Source organism: Siphateles boraxobius, unplaced genomic scaffold (genome assembly GCF_051911475.1).
Source record: "Siphateles boraxobius isolate OS27281-9 unplaced genomic scaffold, OSU_SipBor_1 22, whole genome shotgun sequence".
Taxonomy (NCBI): Eukaryota; Metazoa; Chordata; class Actinopteri; order Cypriniformes; family Leuciscidae; genus Siphateles; species Siphateles boraxobius.
The window spans coordinates 26,479,315-26,496,114 of NW_027508833.1; the positions used below are offsets into that span (position 1 = coordinate 26,479,315).

Genomic DNA, 16,800 nt, shown 5'->3' on the forward strand with positions numbered 1-16,800 from the left:
ACACACACACACACACACACACACACACACACACACACACACACACACACACACACACACACACACACACACATATATATTCTGTACATATATGTTTATCTAAAAATATACACCTCAAAACAGAAAAGGGGAAGTGAAATCATATGAGTCTTCGCTAAGCCAAGTTCAAAGGTTGGTCTCATTTTTAATGCTTGACAAGATTAATCAAATATAACATGTCCACCCCATCACATAAAATATGATATACATTTTTTATTAACTACTTATTTTAATTTTTAGATTGAGATGGCAAAAAATGCAATATACTAACACATACAGTTGTGTGTATGATAGAATGTTTAAAATGATAGAAATAAATATTAAAAAATCACCTTTATAAAAGTAAAAGTTTCACAGAATGTATGTCTGTGAGTGACTCTATACCAAAAGAGGAAACGTACCACGTTGGTGGTGTTGGGTGAGGCTCCGTGGTGTGTGAGCTGTTTCACTATGTTCTCATGACCCATAAACGCAGCAACGTGGATAGGCGTCAACCCCGACTACAAACAATAAAAATAAAAATATGAAATATGAAAACTTAACTATAATACTGCTTGTGCTATTACATTTTAGAAACATATCTAAAACTATAAACATTAAAACTCAATTCAAAACAAGAACAATACATTTCATATCACATATGTTTTTGATGAAAGTTCAATCATCATATCTCTCTTGTACCTCAGTGACTGCCTGCATTGATGCTCCATGTTTCAGCAGCAGTTCCATCACCTTTACTCTGTTCTTCTTACAGGCAATATGAAGAGGTGTGAAACCGTTCTGTTGATGTGAACACAAAACATGTTCTGCTTGACTGAGATACCACCACACCCACCTTTATCAGAAGTGAGAACCCACCAAAACCTCCCTTCGGTTGCATGAACCCATGGCATTCAGTAAAAAAGCTTTGTGATCTTGTTCATTTTATCTATTTTAAACCTCAAATCAAGTTATTTCTGAGGTTCAGATTTATTTTTAAACTGTCATCATTATGTCTCAGTATTACTATGGCAACACGCACAACTGTGTATTGTGGAGTGAGAGATTAGCGTTCATACAACTGCATCTGTTAACAGTGGAAAATTAACCCTGTCACACTGAGAAAGAAATGCAGAGAGAGAAAGGAAAGAGCGAGAAGGTATTTTATGAGTTTGATTGTGTATGGTTCTCTTTTTCCCTCTGCTCTCACCAGGGCTTTAGCATTAGGGTTGGCCTTCTTATCAACGATGACTTTGGCCACTTTGTAATGTCCGCAGTGAGCGGCCACGTGCAGTGCCGTCAGGTAATCGTTGGTGACATCATCCACGGGAGCATTGTGCTGGAGGAGCAGCTGGACACAGTTCAGGTGATCCCCTTGGGTCGCCATGTGCAGAGGAGACAGACCATTCTATAGTAAACCAAAAAATAGCATTTAACAAGATTAATAGATAGTGGTTGATCAATTCAGATTTTCATGGCAAAAGCCGATGTCTTAGAGCAAGCTGGCCGACGCCCAATAGATAGTAAATAAAATGCTGTAATGAAAGGTACATTTATTTTAAATAATATTTACTAAAATGAAAAAAAGTTTAAAGATTTGTAAAACATGACTATAAAGGAAGTAAGCTGGTACGTTTCTGTGGAATGGGAATCATATTTTCTCAAATAAAGGGCAGTAAAGGTAAATTTACATACAGAACACAGTGAATATGACATGAATATGAACACAGTACACAGTGAATATGACATGAATATGAACACATGAACACAAAGATTTTCCAAAAAGAAAAACTTATCGGCCATTGCTGATAATTAAAAAATGCCAAATATTGGCCTCTATAATCAGCCTTGATCAGTCGACCACTAATGATCAATTAAAATAAAGGTGCAGGCCACTGCAAAAAAAGGGGCCATTGTCTATTGTCAATAAAGTGGCAATTTATGAGGCACAGCTCACAAAGAAGTCACTTTCAAAACAAGAAGCTGTCTGTTGGTCAAAGCAGAGAATTTGCATGACCAACTGAATGAATGAACAAACTGTTGTCTACAAAACTAACTAGATTACTTCTATACCATAGCTAAATATTGAAACGGACTGTTCTACACAAAACCTGCAGGATAGCCTTAAAATATCAAATGTGCAAAGAGAGCCAATGTTTAAAAAAGCTCATACACTATTTGAAGAAATTGATGAATTTACGTTAAGTACAGTAAGTCATTTTGAGGGGCTTGTAAGTGTGACAGGAAATCTCTCCTGCTTTGGCACCTAAATCCACAATCTATGGTGAAATGATAGCAAAGAGTGAGAGAGGGGCCTGATAAATATGTTGTTGCTTCTGTTGAAATATTGGCCACATGGGGGCAGTCTTAGGCATGGCCAGAAATTATGGGTAGACCAGCAATCACACCTGCATATCCAGATTCACACACTAACGGGCAGAAATAATATATGGGGTTAAAAAAGTAGTTGTCTTACTTTCGTCTTGGACAAGATGGGAGCTCCCCTGTCCAGCAGCATCTCAACAACCTGCTCATGTCCACTTCGTGCACCGCAATGCAATGGGGTTAAACCATCCTATAATAAGCACACACAGATACATGTAAAGGCCTACACAAAGATAAAATGTTCCATTAGATTAAATTGTACCCTCTGAGATCATACTCTTAAGAACAGCTGATACCACAGACAAACCTCAGCCCCTTCAGATGCTCCACTGACACTACATGCTGACCTGTTTGAAATTTCTTGCAAAGCTATTCATTTTAATGCACTGCATTTTACACTTCATTGGATCTTGCCTGCCTGTCTTACTTTACTTATGTGCCTACACTGAAGACTATATATATATATATATATATATATATATATATATATATATATATATATATATATATATACATATAATTGAATCATTGAATTGTGCGCCCTTAGGAATTCTAAGCTAATAAGTAACAAACTGTTGACAACTTGACATATTTACAAGTGGCATAATGTTCTCTGAAACTTGGTCTCATCTGAGACATCCCTGAGGTAAAAGGTCAAAGTATGACTTTCTATATATAACTCTAGGAATGTCCTAAGAAGCTGTCTGACATTTTCCTTAAGGTAAAGTACACTGAAGTAAAACACGTTGTTACATGAAATGAATACTTTTATTCAGCAAGGATACATTAAATTGATCACAATTGACAGTAATAATGTTACAAAAGAGTTGAATTTATATTCATTAAAGAATTCTTTCTGAAGGATCATGAAACACGGAAGTCTAGAGTAATGACTACTGAAAATACAGATTTTTAAATATATAAAAGTAGAAAACAGTTATTTTAAATTATAATAATATTTCACAATATTACAGCTTTAACTGTATTTTTGATCAAATAAATACAGCCTTGGCAAGCATAAAATACTTCTTTCAAAAACATTTGTGTGTGTGAGTGTGTGTATTACCTTGGTCTTGGCATCAATTTTTGATCCTCGGTCCAACAGCAACTTCACCATGTTTCCATTTCCTCTCTTAGCCGCCACATGCAGTGGAGTGATGTCATTCTGTATGCGACCCACACAAACATCATAAGATACACAGCGGGTACAAAAGATGCAGTCACAATCAGACTTCACTGAGAATCTAAATTACATAACTATGTATAAAATAATAATATAACAATAATAATAATAATGATAATAATATATTTTTATGGAAGCATACACAGTATCCTGAACGGCATTTGAGATGCATTGCGACTGTGTGACCCTCGGGCTGAAGCAGATTCATGCATGAGCTTGTTTGGACTGTGCCGGCCATATGACAGTTTAGAGGTTTCAGTCGGTAGGGCATTTGGCAGATTCACACACAGACACACACACACACACATACATTTGAGCATGTGTGCACACAAAGAGCCATAGGCAGATCATTTAGCTCATTCATCAAAGCACTTACGGAGCATTTTAGGCTTCAGTCTGGTAACAATTCTGTATACAACATTAATGCAATACTGCCCCGTCTGATGCTCATGGAACTGCATGTCCACAGTTAAACTGAAACCAGGTCTAGCTGCATTTTGAATGGAAATCAATGCACCTGATTATTCTATTATTAATGTGTGGACTGAACTCAGCAAATAATTTGGGAAGATTTAAGAGAAGATTTAAACAGATTATAGGGAACCTTTTGCCCTATAATCTGTTATCATTGTCCACCAAAGCTTACCCTTGCCATGAAGTCCACAGCTGCTCCTCTGTTTAACAGTAGTGTTGCAACGTTGATGTTCCCATAATGGGCAGCAATGTGAAGAGGAGTGAAACCGCTCTGATAAAAAAAAATTAAAAAAAGACAGAATAGAATGGTTAAAAAATAAACTTTCAGTCCATTAAATTACCTGCACTTCTTATGTCAAATGTCTAGACATTTGCATTGTGTTTGGGATTATCTAAAGAAAGATTCTGCGTCCGAATTCTCATTCTATATAGTAGGAACTACATTTGGTTTGAAACTTACTTTGCAACCGTTAAAAAAATATGTTCTATATAGTATGAATGTGTGTAGTATGAATGAAATACGGACATACTACATCCGCCATGTTGACATTATCATGTGACCTACCAGCGTCAGTTGCGTCTTTTCACTGCCAGTCACAAATCCTCTCCTGTGGCCTCATGGGATAGTATAAGTGTCCATCAAATACGCACTTCAGAATCTCGCCAGAAGTAGTAGGTACTTTTCGCCTACTGTTTTATGAATACTATGAATTCTTACGCATACTACTTGGCTCACATATTGTTTTTCACCTATTATATAGAATGGAAGTAGGCATATTCGGACGCAGCGATTGAGTGTTCAAGACAACTTGTCAAATTTTATAGGAAAATGTATATGCAAAATCCTCTTGCTACTAAATACCATCTTCTCTTTAATGGTTAAACAAAATTATATAGTTATATTACAAAGGGTAATGATAAGATTCAGCTATTTATACTGTATTCACTACATTCTTCAATAGAAACTGGATCTGGAGTGTCTGGATCTGAAAGTTATATAAAAACATCAACTATTTTTGGACTATAAGAACATTTTGAATATGAGACACAGTTGTCAAGGCGAGATGGAGGTGTCTTGTAGGCTGTATTACAGCAAAGGCCTTCCAGTCATGGAGATTTCCATCTCAATTAGCCAATAATCCGACACAAAGCAGGTGGTTCTCAGCACAGCCCTCCCCTTCGGTTTGCTCTCTCATCTACAAGGGAACGGGGCTCCACCCATTTTGAGGGGAATTATTGCAATTATTAGCCACAGGTGTGAATGGAAAAACAGCAGGGGTTTAAACATTTCCAGTTGCACACTAATAAACCAGAGACAAGAGACAACACATACTGTCATCTATTCTCAGATTATCACCATAAAGTCATCATGACCAATGCATTCAAATTTCTATTCCCTCAGAAAACCCTTTAAAATGTTTATGTAGATACAACCCCAAATCAAAGTTGGGGCATTTTGTAAAATGCATTAAAATCAAGAATCTGTGATTTGTTAATTCTATTTAAACTTTTTTTGAACTGACAAAAGTACAAAGAAAAGTTTTCCAATGTTTTCATTGACCAACATAATTGTATTTTGTAAATATGAACAAATTTTGAGTTTGATGGCTGAAACACACGCCAAATAAGTTGGGACAGAGACAAAATAAAATTGAAAAGATTATCCAAATTAGATTATCCACCTATTTTGAAACAGTCCACAATGAGCAGGTGAATTGGTAAAAGTTGAGGGTATCATGTATGGGTGTAAAAGTGCTTCTCAGTCTTTTTAAGCAAAAATGGGTCATGGCTCCTCACTTTGTGCCAAATATCATGACAGAATTGTCAAACAAAATCACATTTCTCAATGCAAGATTGCAAAGAATTTATGTCTTTTATCATCTTCTATACATATTACTGTCACAAGATTCAGGGAATCCAGAGAAATCTCAGTCTGTGTTAGGTAAGGCAGTAGATTTCTGTTGAATGTGCGTGACCTTTGAGCCCTCAGATGGCATTGCAAAAGATACCATCATGCTAATCCGTTAAATACAGCCACATGTGCTCAGGAGTAATTTGGAAAACCATTTTCACAGAACACAGTCTGACGCTGCATCAAGAAATGCCACTTGAATCTCTGTTACGCAAGGAGAAAGCTTTACATCAGTTCTATGTGGAGATGCCGGCGAGTTCTCTGGGCCTGAGCTCATCTCAGATGGTCTAGAAGACAGTGGACATGTGTGCTGTGGTCAGATGAGTCCATGTTTCAGTTTGTTTTTGGGAGAAAATGGACACCGAGTTCTCAGTCCCAAAGACAAAAGGGACCAACCAGACTTTCACCAGCGACAGGTGCAAAAGCAAACATCTGTGCTGGTATTGAGGTGCATCATTGCAAACGGTATGGGTAACTTACATTATTGTGAAGGTACCATTGACATGGAGGCATATATTTGGATTGTACAGAGACATAAAATGCCATCAAGATGGCATCTTTCCTGGGAAGCAAGACAATGCCAGGCCTCATTCTGCACATGCTAAAATTGAGTGGTTTCTAGACACTCTGCACCACAGAAGGGATGTGTCTGATGTTTACTGCAGTCCAGATATGTCTCTTATGGAAAATGTATGACCCATCATGAAAAGGAGAATCAGGCAATGATGACCACAGACTGTTGAGCGGCTGTCTTGTATCAGACAAGATTGGGCAATTATTCCACTAGCAAAACTCCAACAATTAGTATCCTCAACTCCCAAATTATTAAAAAGTGTAATTAAAAGGAAAGGTGATGTGACACAGAGGTAAACATGTCTCTGTCCCAACTTTTTTGGGGTGTGTTGCAGCCATCAAAATCAAAATTTGTTCACATTTACAAAATACAATTATGTTGGTCAGTGAAAACATTGGAAAACTTTTCTTTGTACTTTTGTCAGTTAAAAAAACTTTAAATAGAATTAACAAATCACAGATTCTTGATTTTAATGCATTTTACAAAATGTCCCAACTTTTTCTGATTTGGGGTTGTAATTATACTGGGATGAGTACATTAGGAATATGACTTTAGCAACATGTTTTTGTTAGTTTGCAATTTGGCAATGTTCTCTATCATGCAAAACTGTGAAATATAAATCTACACAGTCAAACTGCTGTTGCTTGCCGTGTGGGCAAACCTGACCATGCACATGTGCAGATTCTTTTTGCAACATTGCAACAATCCTAAACAGCTAGATTTCCAGCTGTTTAAGTGAAACCGAGGGAGTTTTTGTCTAAAGGCCCATGCACAAGCCCCAGGGAGGAGGACTAAACTAACAGACCGTCTCATCTCTGTAGCTGGCCAGCCGGGTTCCTCTTTCACAGCCAAACCAAGTGAAAAATGTTGGAACAACATGCTTCTTCCAGTTAGTAATAAAAGTAGCTTAAAAAGTCAAACTTAAAATTATTTGTCATAAGAATATATTAAATGTTTTTAATTGCTTGACATTTAAGACATAAGAAAACTGAATATACACCTTAAAAATCCCATGAAATGGTTTGACAAATTTGAATTCCTGCAATATAGGCTCTTTTGATTGATGATTATGATCAGATTCTAACAACTTCTTTCACAAACAGTTGATGGTTGGAAAAGAAAATAGAATGTTATCGCAACCAAATCCACGCTGGATTTTCCATAGTATGTGAAGCATGTAAAGTTCATGGCATAGACACTTTAAAATACGTCCAAGTTTTACACACTAGTCTGTTATTGTAGGGATATTGACATAACATTTTCACAACCCTAAACATGACACGGAAAAAAACGAACTGTGATTGGTTGCTTTACATGTCAATCAGACAGCCTCTAGATCTTGTGCTTTATTTACTCCACATGTTGAAGGTTCTTAACGTTGAGTGAAAATCTCTCCACAAACAGCAGTATCTCAGATCAAAGGGCTCTAAAAACTGAAACACTTGAACCAACGGTTTATATTCACCATTATCAACATCATTACCAGCAACTAAACAAAACCACAGGTAAAACCCTTTAACCAATCAGAAAGCTGCATGTTGAGATGTGGAACCACGGCCCATAGCTGCAGAAATCAAAGCATGCTCCAGCCCTCCACCCAAAGCATGGTCTCATTCCTCCATCCCCACATAGCAAATAAGAGAAGAGAAAACAGGAAATGATACGGAAATAGAGATGGTACAACAAGGGTTGGGGCAACACTAGAGGGTGTTCTAGGAAAAGCAGGGGGTGGAGGTGGGGGTCAACAGCTTAATGTTTATCATGGGTATACCTCTGTTGTTCTATTCACCATCATCTACGTTGAGATGTGAGGAAAGGAAAGAATGGGCAGTTAGTGAACACTGACAGGAAAACAAAGGACATGTCACATGTATCTAAAGACAGGACTAAGTGTGGGTGAGTGTTTAGTTACACTTTATTGCAACGCTCCACTTTAGACATTCAACTAACTATAAGTAAATATGCAACTACATGTCAACTAACTTTCATTCATTTGGAACTACATGTCAGCTAACTTTCATTAGAGTATTAGTAGACTGTTAGGTTAGGGTTAAGGTGAGTAAAATAAGTTGGCATGTACTTGCAAAGTTACTTATAGTCAGTAGAATGTCTGTTGGGGAGCATCACAATAAAGCGTTATATTAAGCACACAGTCTACTAATACTCTAATGACTGGTAGTTGACATGTAGTTGGAAAGTTACTTATACTTAGTGGAATGTCTAAAGCGGACTATCAAAATAAGGTGTTAACCAGTGTTTTTAAGGAAAAAATAACACCTAAATCACATTTAAAAGCAGAACATATAGAGTATATGGTGAGGTACTCTTAATTACATTAAAAAATATGAGAAAAAAAAGATGTTGGAAAGCAAGTGTGTGCACAAGAGAGTGTGTGGGTGGAAGAGGAGTAAATATTTGATCAGGATGGTGCTGTTTCAGTAAGAACTTTGGGATTTAAAGAAAATAAGTGATAGACAGACAGACTTTCAGACAGACCTTGGACTCAACATCCGCGTTGTGGTCATTCTGAAGAAGCAGAGCTGCAGATTTGGTGTCGTCCTTGCGGGCTGCAATGTGGAGCGCAGGCAGACGGACTTTACCTTTCGTGTCATTCTCTAACAACAGAGAAACCACTTGATCATGACCCTGCTGCAAGGCTACGGCTAACGGTGTAAACCCATCCTAAAGAGTGGAAGAGAAACAGGCCTGATTATCGATTCATATACCTTAGTTTACATATATTACTGTATTTTGTTTCATAATATATACACATCCGTTCAAAAGTTTGAAGTCAGTTTTGAACCATTTTTTAAAGAATACTCTTATTTAGCGAGGATGCATTAAATTGATCAAAAGTGACAGTAAAGACATTAATAATGTTACAAAAAAATCTATTTTAAATAAATACTGTTCTTTTAAACTTTCTATTTTTCATATTTTGCAGTTTCCACAAAATTCCAAACAGAGCAACTGTTTTCAGCATTGGTAATAATAAATGTTTCTAAAGCATCAAATCAGCATATTAGAATGATTTCTAAAGGATCATGTGACTGAAGACTGGAGTAATGATGCTGAAAATTCAGCCATCACAGGAATAAATTAAATTTTAATATATTTATTTTATACTGCAATAATATTTCACAACATGACTGTTTTTACTGCATTTCTTTATCAAATAAATGCAACCCTGGTGAGCATAAGAGACTTCTTTCAAATCTTACCAATCCCCAAAACTTTTACCATTATATAATATATATATATATATATATATATATATATATATATATATATATTTGTATATATGTATGACATATTATGTGTTATTGTTAATTCTCTTTAACCTTTTTTTTAAATGACAAAAGTACAAAGAAAAGTTTCCCAATGTTTTCATTGACCAAAATAACTATGTTGTGTAAAAAAAATATATATATATATATATATATATATTTTTTTTTTTATTTTTTTTTTGATGGCTGCAACAAAGCTCCAAAAAAGTTGGGACAAAGGCATGTTTACCAATGTGTCACATCACCTTTCCTTTTAATTACACTTTTTAATCATTTGGGAATTGAGGATACTAATTGTTTTACAAGTGGAATTTTTACCCAATCTCACCTGATATAAGACATCTGCTAAACAGTCAATGGTCGTCGTTGTCTGATTCTCCTTTTCATGATGGGCCATACTGTACATTTTCAGTTGGTCAGTGAAAACATCGGAAAATATTTTCTTTGTTCATTTGTCAGTTAAATAAAGGTTCAAGAGAATTAACAAATCCCAGAATCTTGATTTTATTGCATTTTCCAAAATGTCCCAACTTTTCTGGAAATGGGTTTGTGCGTGTGTTTATATATATATTCTGTGTATGAGAAAAAGAGATGTGGGGAGGAGGACTGAGGCAAGTAGAAAGCACTTACAACTCAAGGTCACCCAGGCTCACCTCAATTAATCAATAAAAGACTTACACACCCACTTACACACCCACAAAAACACTCAAACACAAACACACACACACACACACACACACACACACACACACACACACACACACACACACACACACACACACACACACACACACACACACACACACACACACAAACCTCTGTAGCAATGCTCTGGCTGGAGTTGTTCTCCAGGAGGTAGCGCACCACATCCAAATGGTTTTCCTGTGCGGCCATGTATAGTGGGGTAAAGCCATTCTGAAAAAACATTACATTAATGTTATATATACAGTACATTTGAATCATTAGTCAGTCAGTATTTTTCTCCCTTTTTTCTCACTCTTTTCCCTTTTCCCGTTCTTTATCTTAGTTTTACTATTGCAAAACCTATATTTCAAGCTGCCATTTAAAAAATGACCTTGACGTTAATTTTTAGACCAATGTGATGTGCCCTGTAATATATATGAACTGAAACAACAAATATTTTAACCCATCAAAAGCAGATCTGAGACTCGAATTGAAATGCAAAAAAAATAATTGTTTCATAGACACGCTGTTTACCCCAGCTACACTCTGTTGAGCAAACCACCCCCTCCTCTCGGCGAAGAAAAATCAATCAGAAGTGAACATTTTTATCTTGAAATTTCTTCATAAGCAGTATCTTGATATTGTAACTAGACCAGGGATGGGTAACTCCGGTCCTCGAGGGCCACTGTCCTGCAGAGTTTAGCTCCAACCCTGACAAAAATTATTTTTTTAGTAATCCTGAAAACATTGATTAGCTTGTTCAGGTGTGTTTAATTAGGGTTGGAGCTAAACTTTGCAGGACAGTGGCCCTTGAGTACCGGAGTTGGCCATCCCTGGACTAGACATACAGATTACCATGGCAACCTGCCATTTTTTAAATCAGCACACAGATTTCGCCAGATAGGACAGACACCCATTACAACCCCTGCCTTAACCTTAATGACCCTGTTCCCATGGCAACACAGAGATGCTGACAGTGCAGGTAAAGAGAGAGCAATACTTTGTGATGATGGAGCATCAAGCAGGGACACAGACACAATCTGCCTTCATCATCATGTTTTACCCATTCTATGTCTTAGCACTTTTGCTTTGAGTTCAAAATTAATTTCACGCCATTTTATGCATATATGTATAATTCTAATAGGACTGGATTCAAAATAAAATGAATATGTGAATTTGGAAACAATGGAATTTCCTTGCTTCTTTTACAAAAAAGATTTCAATCTACCATGTAGACATACTTCCCCGCAAAACATGTTCATTCTAAAGGTCAGAGAGAGGGTAAAACAACTGTCATAAAAAAAAACTTGAATTTATTTGGCACAAAAATTCTTGACTGTAGCATTTATAAAAAAAAAATGGTACAAAATTGCAGAATATTTTTACGAGTGTTTACATCTGTATTTACTGTGTTGAGCTCAGAGACGGAAATCCTGTTGTTACTGCTACACCAGTATTGTATGTGGCCTTCATAACTTACTGAGTTTAAGTTCAAAGCAGTGTGTGTGTGTGTGTGTGTGTGTGTGTGTGTGTGTGTGTGTGTGTATGTGTGTGTGTGTGTGTGTGTGTGTGTGTGTGTGTGTGTGTGTGTGTGTGTGTGTGTGTGTGTGTGTGTGTGTGTGTGTGTGTGTGTGTGTGTGTGTGTGTGTGTGTGTGTGTGTATATATATTTGAGTGTTTATAGACTGGTCATCTAAAATAGCAGATTGAGAGAGTATGCGCGCTGCCTTGCAGAAAAGCTGGTTGATCCAACTAAATGGTGCGTACAGTACATGTACATATGCATTCCCTGCTAGATTTATTTTTTTATTTTTTAAAGTTGCCATCCATCGCCAGCATTTTTGATCATTTTCACAAAAATTTCATGGCCCCCAGAATATTTTGCTGTATGAATATGTTCATATATCAAAAGAAAAAACTAAGCTTTCAAACAAAACAAATAATTTAATTCTAGCTTTATGTATTTATTTATTTATTTATTTAAGGTTCATAAAGAGTTTTTGAAGTTTTTTAAAATACTTTATGGCTTGTTTCTGCTTCTTTTTCGCCTGTGTTTTGATCCGGCTGTTCTGTACTCTTTCAGAAGACACATAACAGCGCCCCCTACTGTATAACACTGAAAGCCAGATAATTTCGTCAATAGAAGCATTATCTCACAAATGAGAAAAAAATACCATCAATGGCAGGGAAAGACTTAAAAGTGTGTTTGTGGAGTATGAAGTGTGTACCTGGCTCTGTGCATTGACGCTGGCCCCATTGGTCACTAGCTCTCTCACCACATCCGTCTGTCCCGCCAGGGAGGCGATGTGCAGCGCCGTGTTTCCTTTCTGGATTAGATTAGAATAGATACAGAAACAACAGCGAGAGAGAATGAGTGGCATATCATGATTAATCCTCTACCACCTGTTTGTGTCACCCCATCCAAAGGGGTGTTTTGTCCCACTGGAATCCCACCACCACCATTCCGTCCCCTTTGCCAGAGAGGTGTTGTTTCCGCTGGCCTGTAAATTACCTCCACACACACACTTCATTCCTGCAGAGTGAATGCAGCACTAGAGGCTTTTTATACCCAGTGTGAACATGCTCACAAGCGCAGAGAACACCATGTGATATCAAACACAGATACAAACATCTCCTCAAGCTGTGTGTGTGTGTGTGTCAAATTGACCTTGGTTGCTGCATCTACGTCGGCACCCAGTTTGAGCAGCTCGGCCACCACCTCCACATGCCCCTCTTTGGATGCCAGGTGCAATGCATTCAACCCATTCTGAAACACACAATGCAAGTTTTCCTAGTGAACAAGATGGTTATGGTTACAAGCAGCATAACAATACAAACCAGCCTGGACCAGCATGGAAATATACACCCACATGTCATATTCATGCACTTCTGTGCATCTATCTATATCTATATACACATCTATATATCTATTTATATATACTGTATATATATATATATATATATATATATAGATCAAGTTGTGACATTTTCCTTAAGTGATCTCTAAGCAAAATTTTGTGAGGGATTAAGAAAGACTGATTTCTCTGATTCACAAATCCTAAAAATCCATAAAGCTTTCTGGTTTTCAAATCCTTAATATCAGCACATCCTAAAAATGGCAGCAGCATAAATTAAACTACCGTTCAAAAATTTGGGTCGGTAAGATCTTTTTGAAAGAAGTCACTTATGCTAACCAAGGCTGCACTTATTTGAAAAAAATTCAGTAAAAACAGTAGTATTGAAAAATATTGCATTTACTCCAGTCTTCAGTCACATGAACCAATAAACATTTATTATTATCAATGTTGAAAACATTTGTGCTTCTTAATATTTTTGTGGAAACTGTGATATTGTACATTATCTTCAGGATTATTTTATGAAAGAACAGCATTTATTTGAAACAGAAATCTTTTGTAACATTATTAGTGTCTACACTGCTTAACACTTTATCAATTTAATGCATCCTTGCTGAATAAAAATATTAATTTCTTCCCAAAAAATAAAATAAAAATGTTCAAAACTATCTACGTCATATAGACATAAAGAACACCATCTGTGTAATTCTAACAGTAAAAATGTACAGTACAACTACAGTAGCAACTTATGGAAATTAGATTTTGTCACACTGGAAATTTGACAATTTACTATCATCATTCTTAGTCATGATAACGATATTGTTACATCCTGTCATATAGAAACAGAAATAATTCATACCTGATTACAGATGTTGATTTCGACACCAGTCTTCAGGTAGTCAAGGACTTTCTCAAGGTTCCCTGCCCTCGCTGCCCGCAGGTAACTGGCATTGCTGTCCGGCTGCAAGTAATGGGAGAAAATGCAGAAGTTTATTATTCTGTAGACAGGGTTAAAGGTCAAATTCAGGGCAACTGAGGTCAAATGAACAAACCAAACATATTTACAGCTTTCAGCTCATTGAAATGCAATGAATTAAAAAGAATTCATACCAACGCCATCTTTACTCAGTGCCATTTGTCTCCACAAACACACATCCAGGGTAACATAAGTTTTTGTTTACAAGTCAACGTCCTACAGAGAAGCTACGATTGTAGAGTGACAGAGGATCAAAGTTTCACCGAACACCTAGAACCATTGGCAGTCAAATGCTGAGCTGATATCCCAGCGTTCCAGTTGAAAATCCAGCCAAAAACAGCCCTGGTCTCTCATCAACGGATACGGAACACTAAATAACAGCTATTATTCTGACACAGGTTTCTGCCCACTCTCCCTCTGATCTTTCAGTCTCTCACTCAGAATTAGTTTTCTCTTCTCAGCCGTATATGAGGAAGAGTGCATGATTTGGCGAGAAAATAGGATGTGTTTGCATGCGTGTGCCTCGTGAATGTGTCTTCTTTTGTCAGCCTCAGTTTGATTCAGGGACACTGCTGTTGACAGAAGAGGACACACAGCAAAATTTCAGTAGAGTTTACCTCACTCACACATAAGCACGCATTCTTTTTATACAGGCTTATCTCAAATACACACTCACATGGGGAATTCCTCTAAATGAACGGCTATATTTAGTTCTAACTAAACCCAGGACAAACTCCTCCCCATATCTATCATCAATGTGTGTGTGTGTGTGTGTGTGTGTGTGTGTGTGTGTGTGTGTGTGTGTGTGTGTGTGTGTGTGTGTGTGTGTGTGTGTGTGTGTGTGTGTGTGTGTGTGTGTGTGTGTGTGTGTGTGTGTGTGTGTGTGTGTGTGTGTGTGTGTGTGTGTGTGTTGGCAAGAAGGTCTGGGAAGAAACATTACTTTCCAAAAGTAACTCATATGAGTTTAACAAGATGAGGCCAAGCTGGCATATCACAGAGATAAATGATCATTTATGCACATTCATCTAATGACAAAAACTCTCAACATATTGCATAGAAAATGACAGATGTGTTTTTGTAACGGTGTTCTTTTGTGAGATTCACAGTTCATAATGAACTCTAAGCTCATTAGCTAGTCATTTATTCGACCTATTCTGCTGGGAGAACCTCCATTTCCAGAATGTGTGTGTGTGTGCTTGTATCATAAGACACTTACAGTCTGTGCGGTATAAAATGATGGATTAAAATCACATGCAAGAAATGCCTTTGCTCAGAGGGTAATGCTTACGGTAAACAAATTCTGCCCCACACATACACAATAAAAAAAGACTGTGAGAGAAAGGACATTTTATGTGTGTGGCGCTCTTTTTTATGATTTCCCCTCTTATCTCTGAGTTAATGAGTTTTTCCAGCTTGTCACCCATAACTCCTTCCCTGGAGGATTCTGTCTGGGAAAATAACACCCATCCACACCCACTTATATATATATAGTCACAAAGAACATAATGTGAGTGCTGGTGTCTATAATGGTGAGTGCTATTGGATAAAATCTGACTTTCTAATATTGTGTTTTGGGGTCAAACAAAGGAACGGGTTGCCATTGAATAGGAAGGACCTCCTGTCCTGTTATCAAAGTGACCTTGAGCAAGAGTCTTAACCCTTCATTACTCTGATGGGATTCTCCGTACTATAAGTTTAATAAAAGCTTTGGATAAAAAACCTGCTCAGTGACAAGTTCAAACATTAGGGGTCGTAAGACTTTTTTCTTGTTTTTGATTCATGTTTTTTTTCTTTTATGCTCACCAAAGCTGCTTTTATTTGATCAAAAATACAGAAATATCAGTAATAGTGTTAGTGCCCCTAAACTTTAGACATTAAAGCATAAACTAATGCCGAACCTGCTAACCAGTGCTTAAGTCTGTTGCATTACAATAAAGGACACACTGGAAAATTAACAGTACACAACATAGTCTATCTTAAACCATTCACACAATGCACAAACATGTAAACATTCATATACAACCTACAAAGTAGCATCACAGAACACCAATAAAACATTTGACTCTAAACTTTATATAACCTTAACACACATAACGTAAACGCACTATTTACTCCACCTTGGTAATTTCCACTGCATTCAGACATTTATCTCTATCAGAACATATCCTTTCTTCTTTTGTATCACTTTAGTATTACACAAAACCATACATACTTCAGTCACCACAGAAGATAAATATTTTCTCAGTATGTAAAACGTTTTTGTGGAAGGTTGTGAGAAACTAGCTAAAAATGTATGACTGAATGCAAACTCAAAAAAAGTCCTGTCCTACTGTTCACACACACACACACACACACACACACACACACACACACACACACACACACACACACACACACACACACACACACACACACACACACACACACACACACACACACACACAGACACACAC

General features: G+C 37.0%; 1 protein-coding gene across 34 annotated transcripts in view; it reads right to left on the minus strand.

The window, feature by feature from the left end:
• ank3a (ankyrin 3a) overlaps positions 1–16,800 on the minus strand; it is a 132,542-nt gene that overhangs the window by 66,794 nt on the left and 48,948 nt on the right. For 28 of the 34 annotated variants that reach the window (XM_077239359.1, XM_077239363.1, XM_077239361.1 and 25 more), the window contains 11 exons: positions 14,231–14,332; positions 13,185–13,283; positions 12,745–12,843; positions 10,650–10,748; positions 9,043–9,228; positions 4,233–4,331; positions 3,470–3,568; positions 2,495–2,593; positions 1,229–1,426; positions 721–819; positions 441–539 (listed from right to left, as the gene is read on the minus strand). In XM_077239359.1, the coding sequence (XP_077095474.1) occupies positions 441–539; positions 721–819; positions 1,229–1,426; positions 2,495–2,593; positions 3,470–3,568; positions 4,233–4,331; positions 9,043–9,228; positions 10,650–10,748; positions 12,745–12,843; positions 13,185–13,283; positions 14,231–14,332 (1,278 nt within the window). Of the gene's footprint in view, positions 1–440; positions 540–720; positions 820–1,228; positions 1,427–2,494; positions 2,594–3,469; positions 3,569–4,232; positions 4,332–8,317; positions 8,342–9,042; positions 9,229–10,649; positions 10,749–12,744; positions 12,844–13,184; positions 13,284–14,230; positions 14,333–14,481; positions 14,685–16,800 lie in introns of those variants that run through there. The other 6 variants (XM_077239340.1, XM_077239351.1, XM_077239338.1 and 3 more) reach the window with 2 other exon arrangements.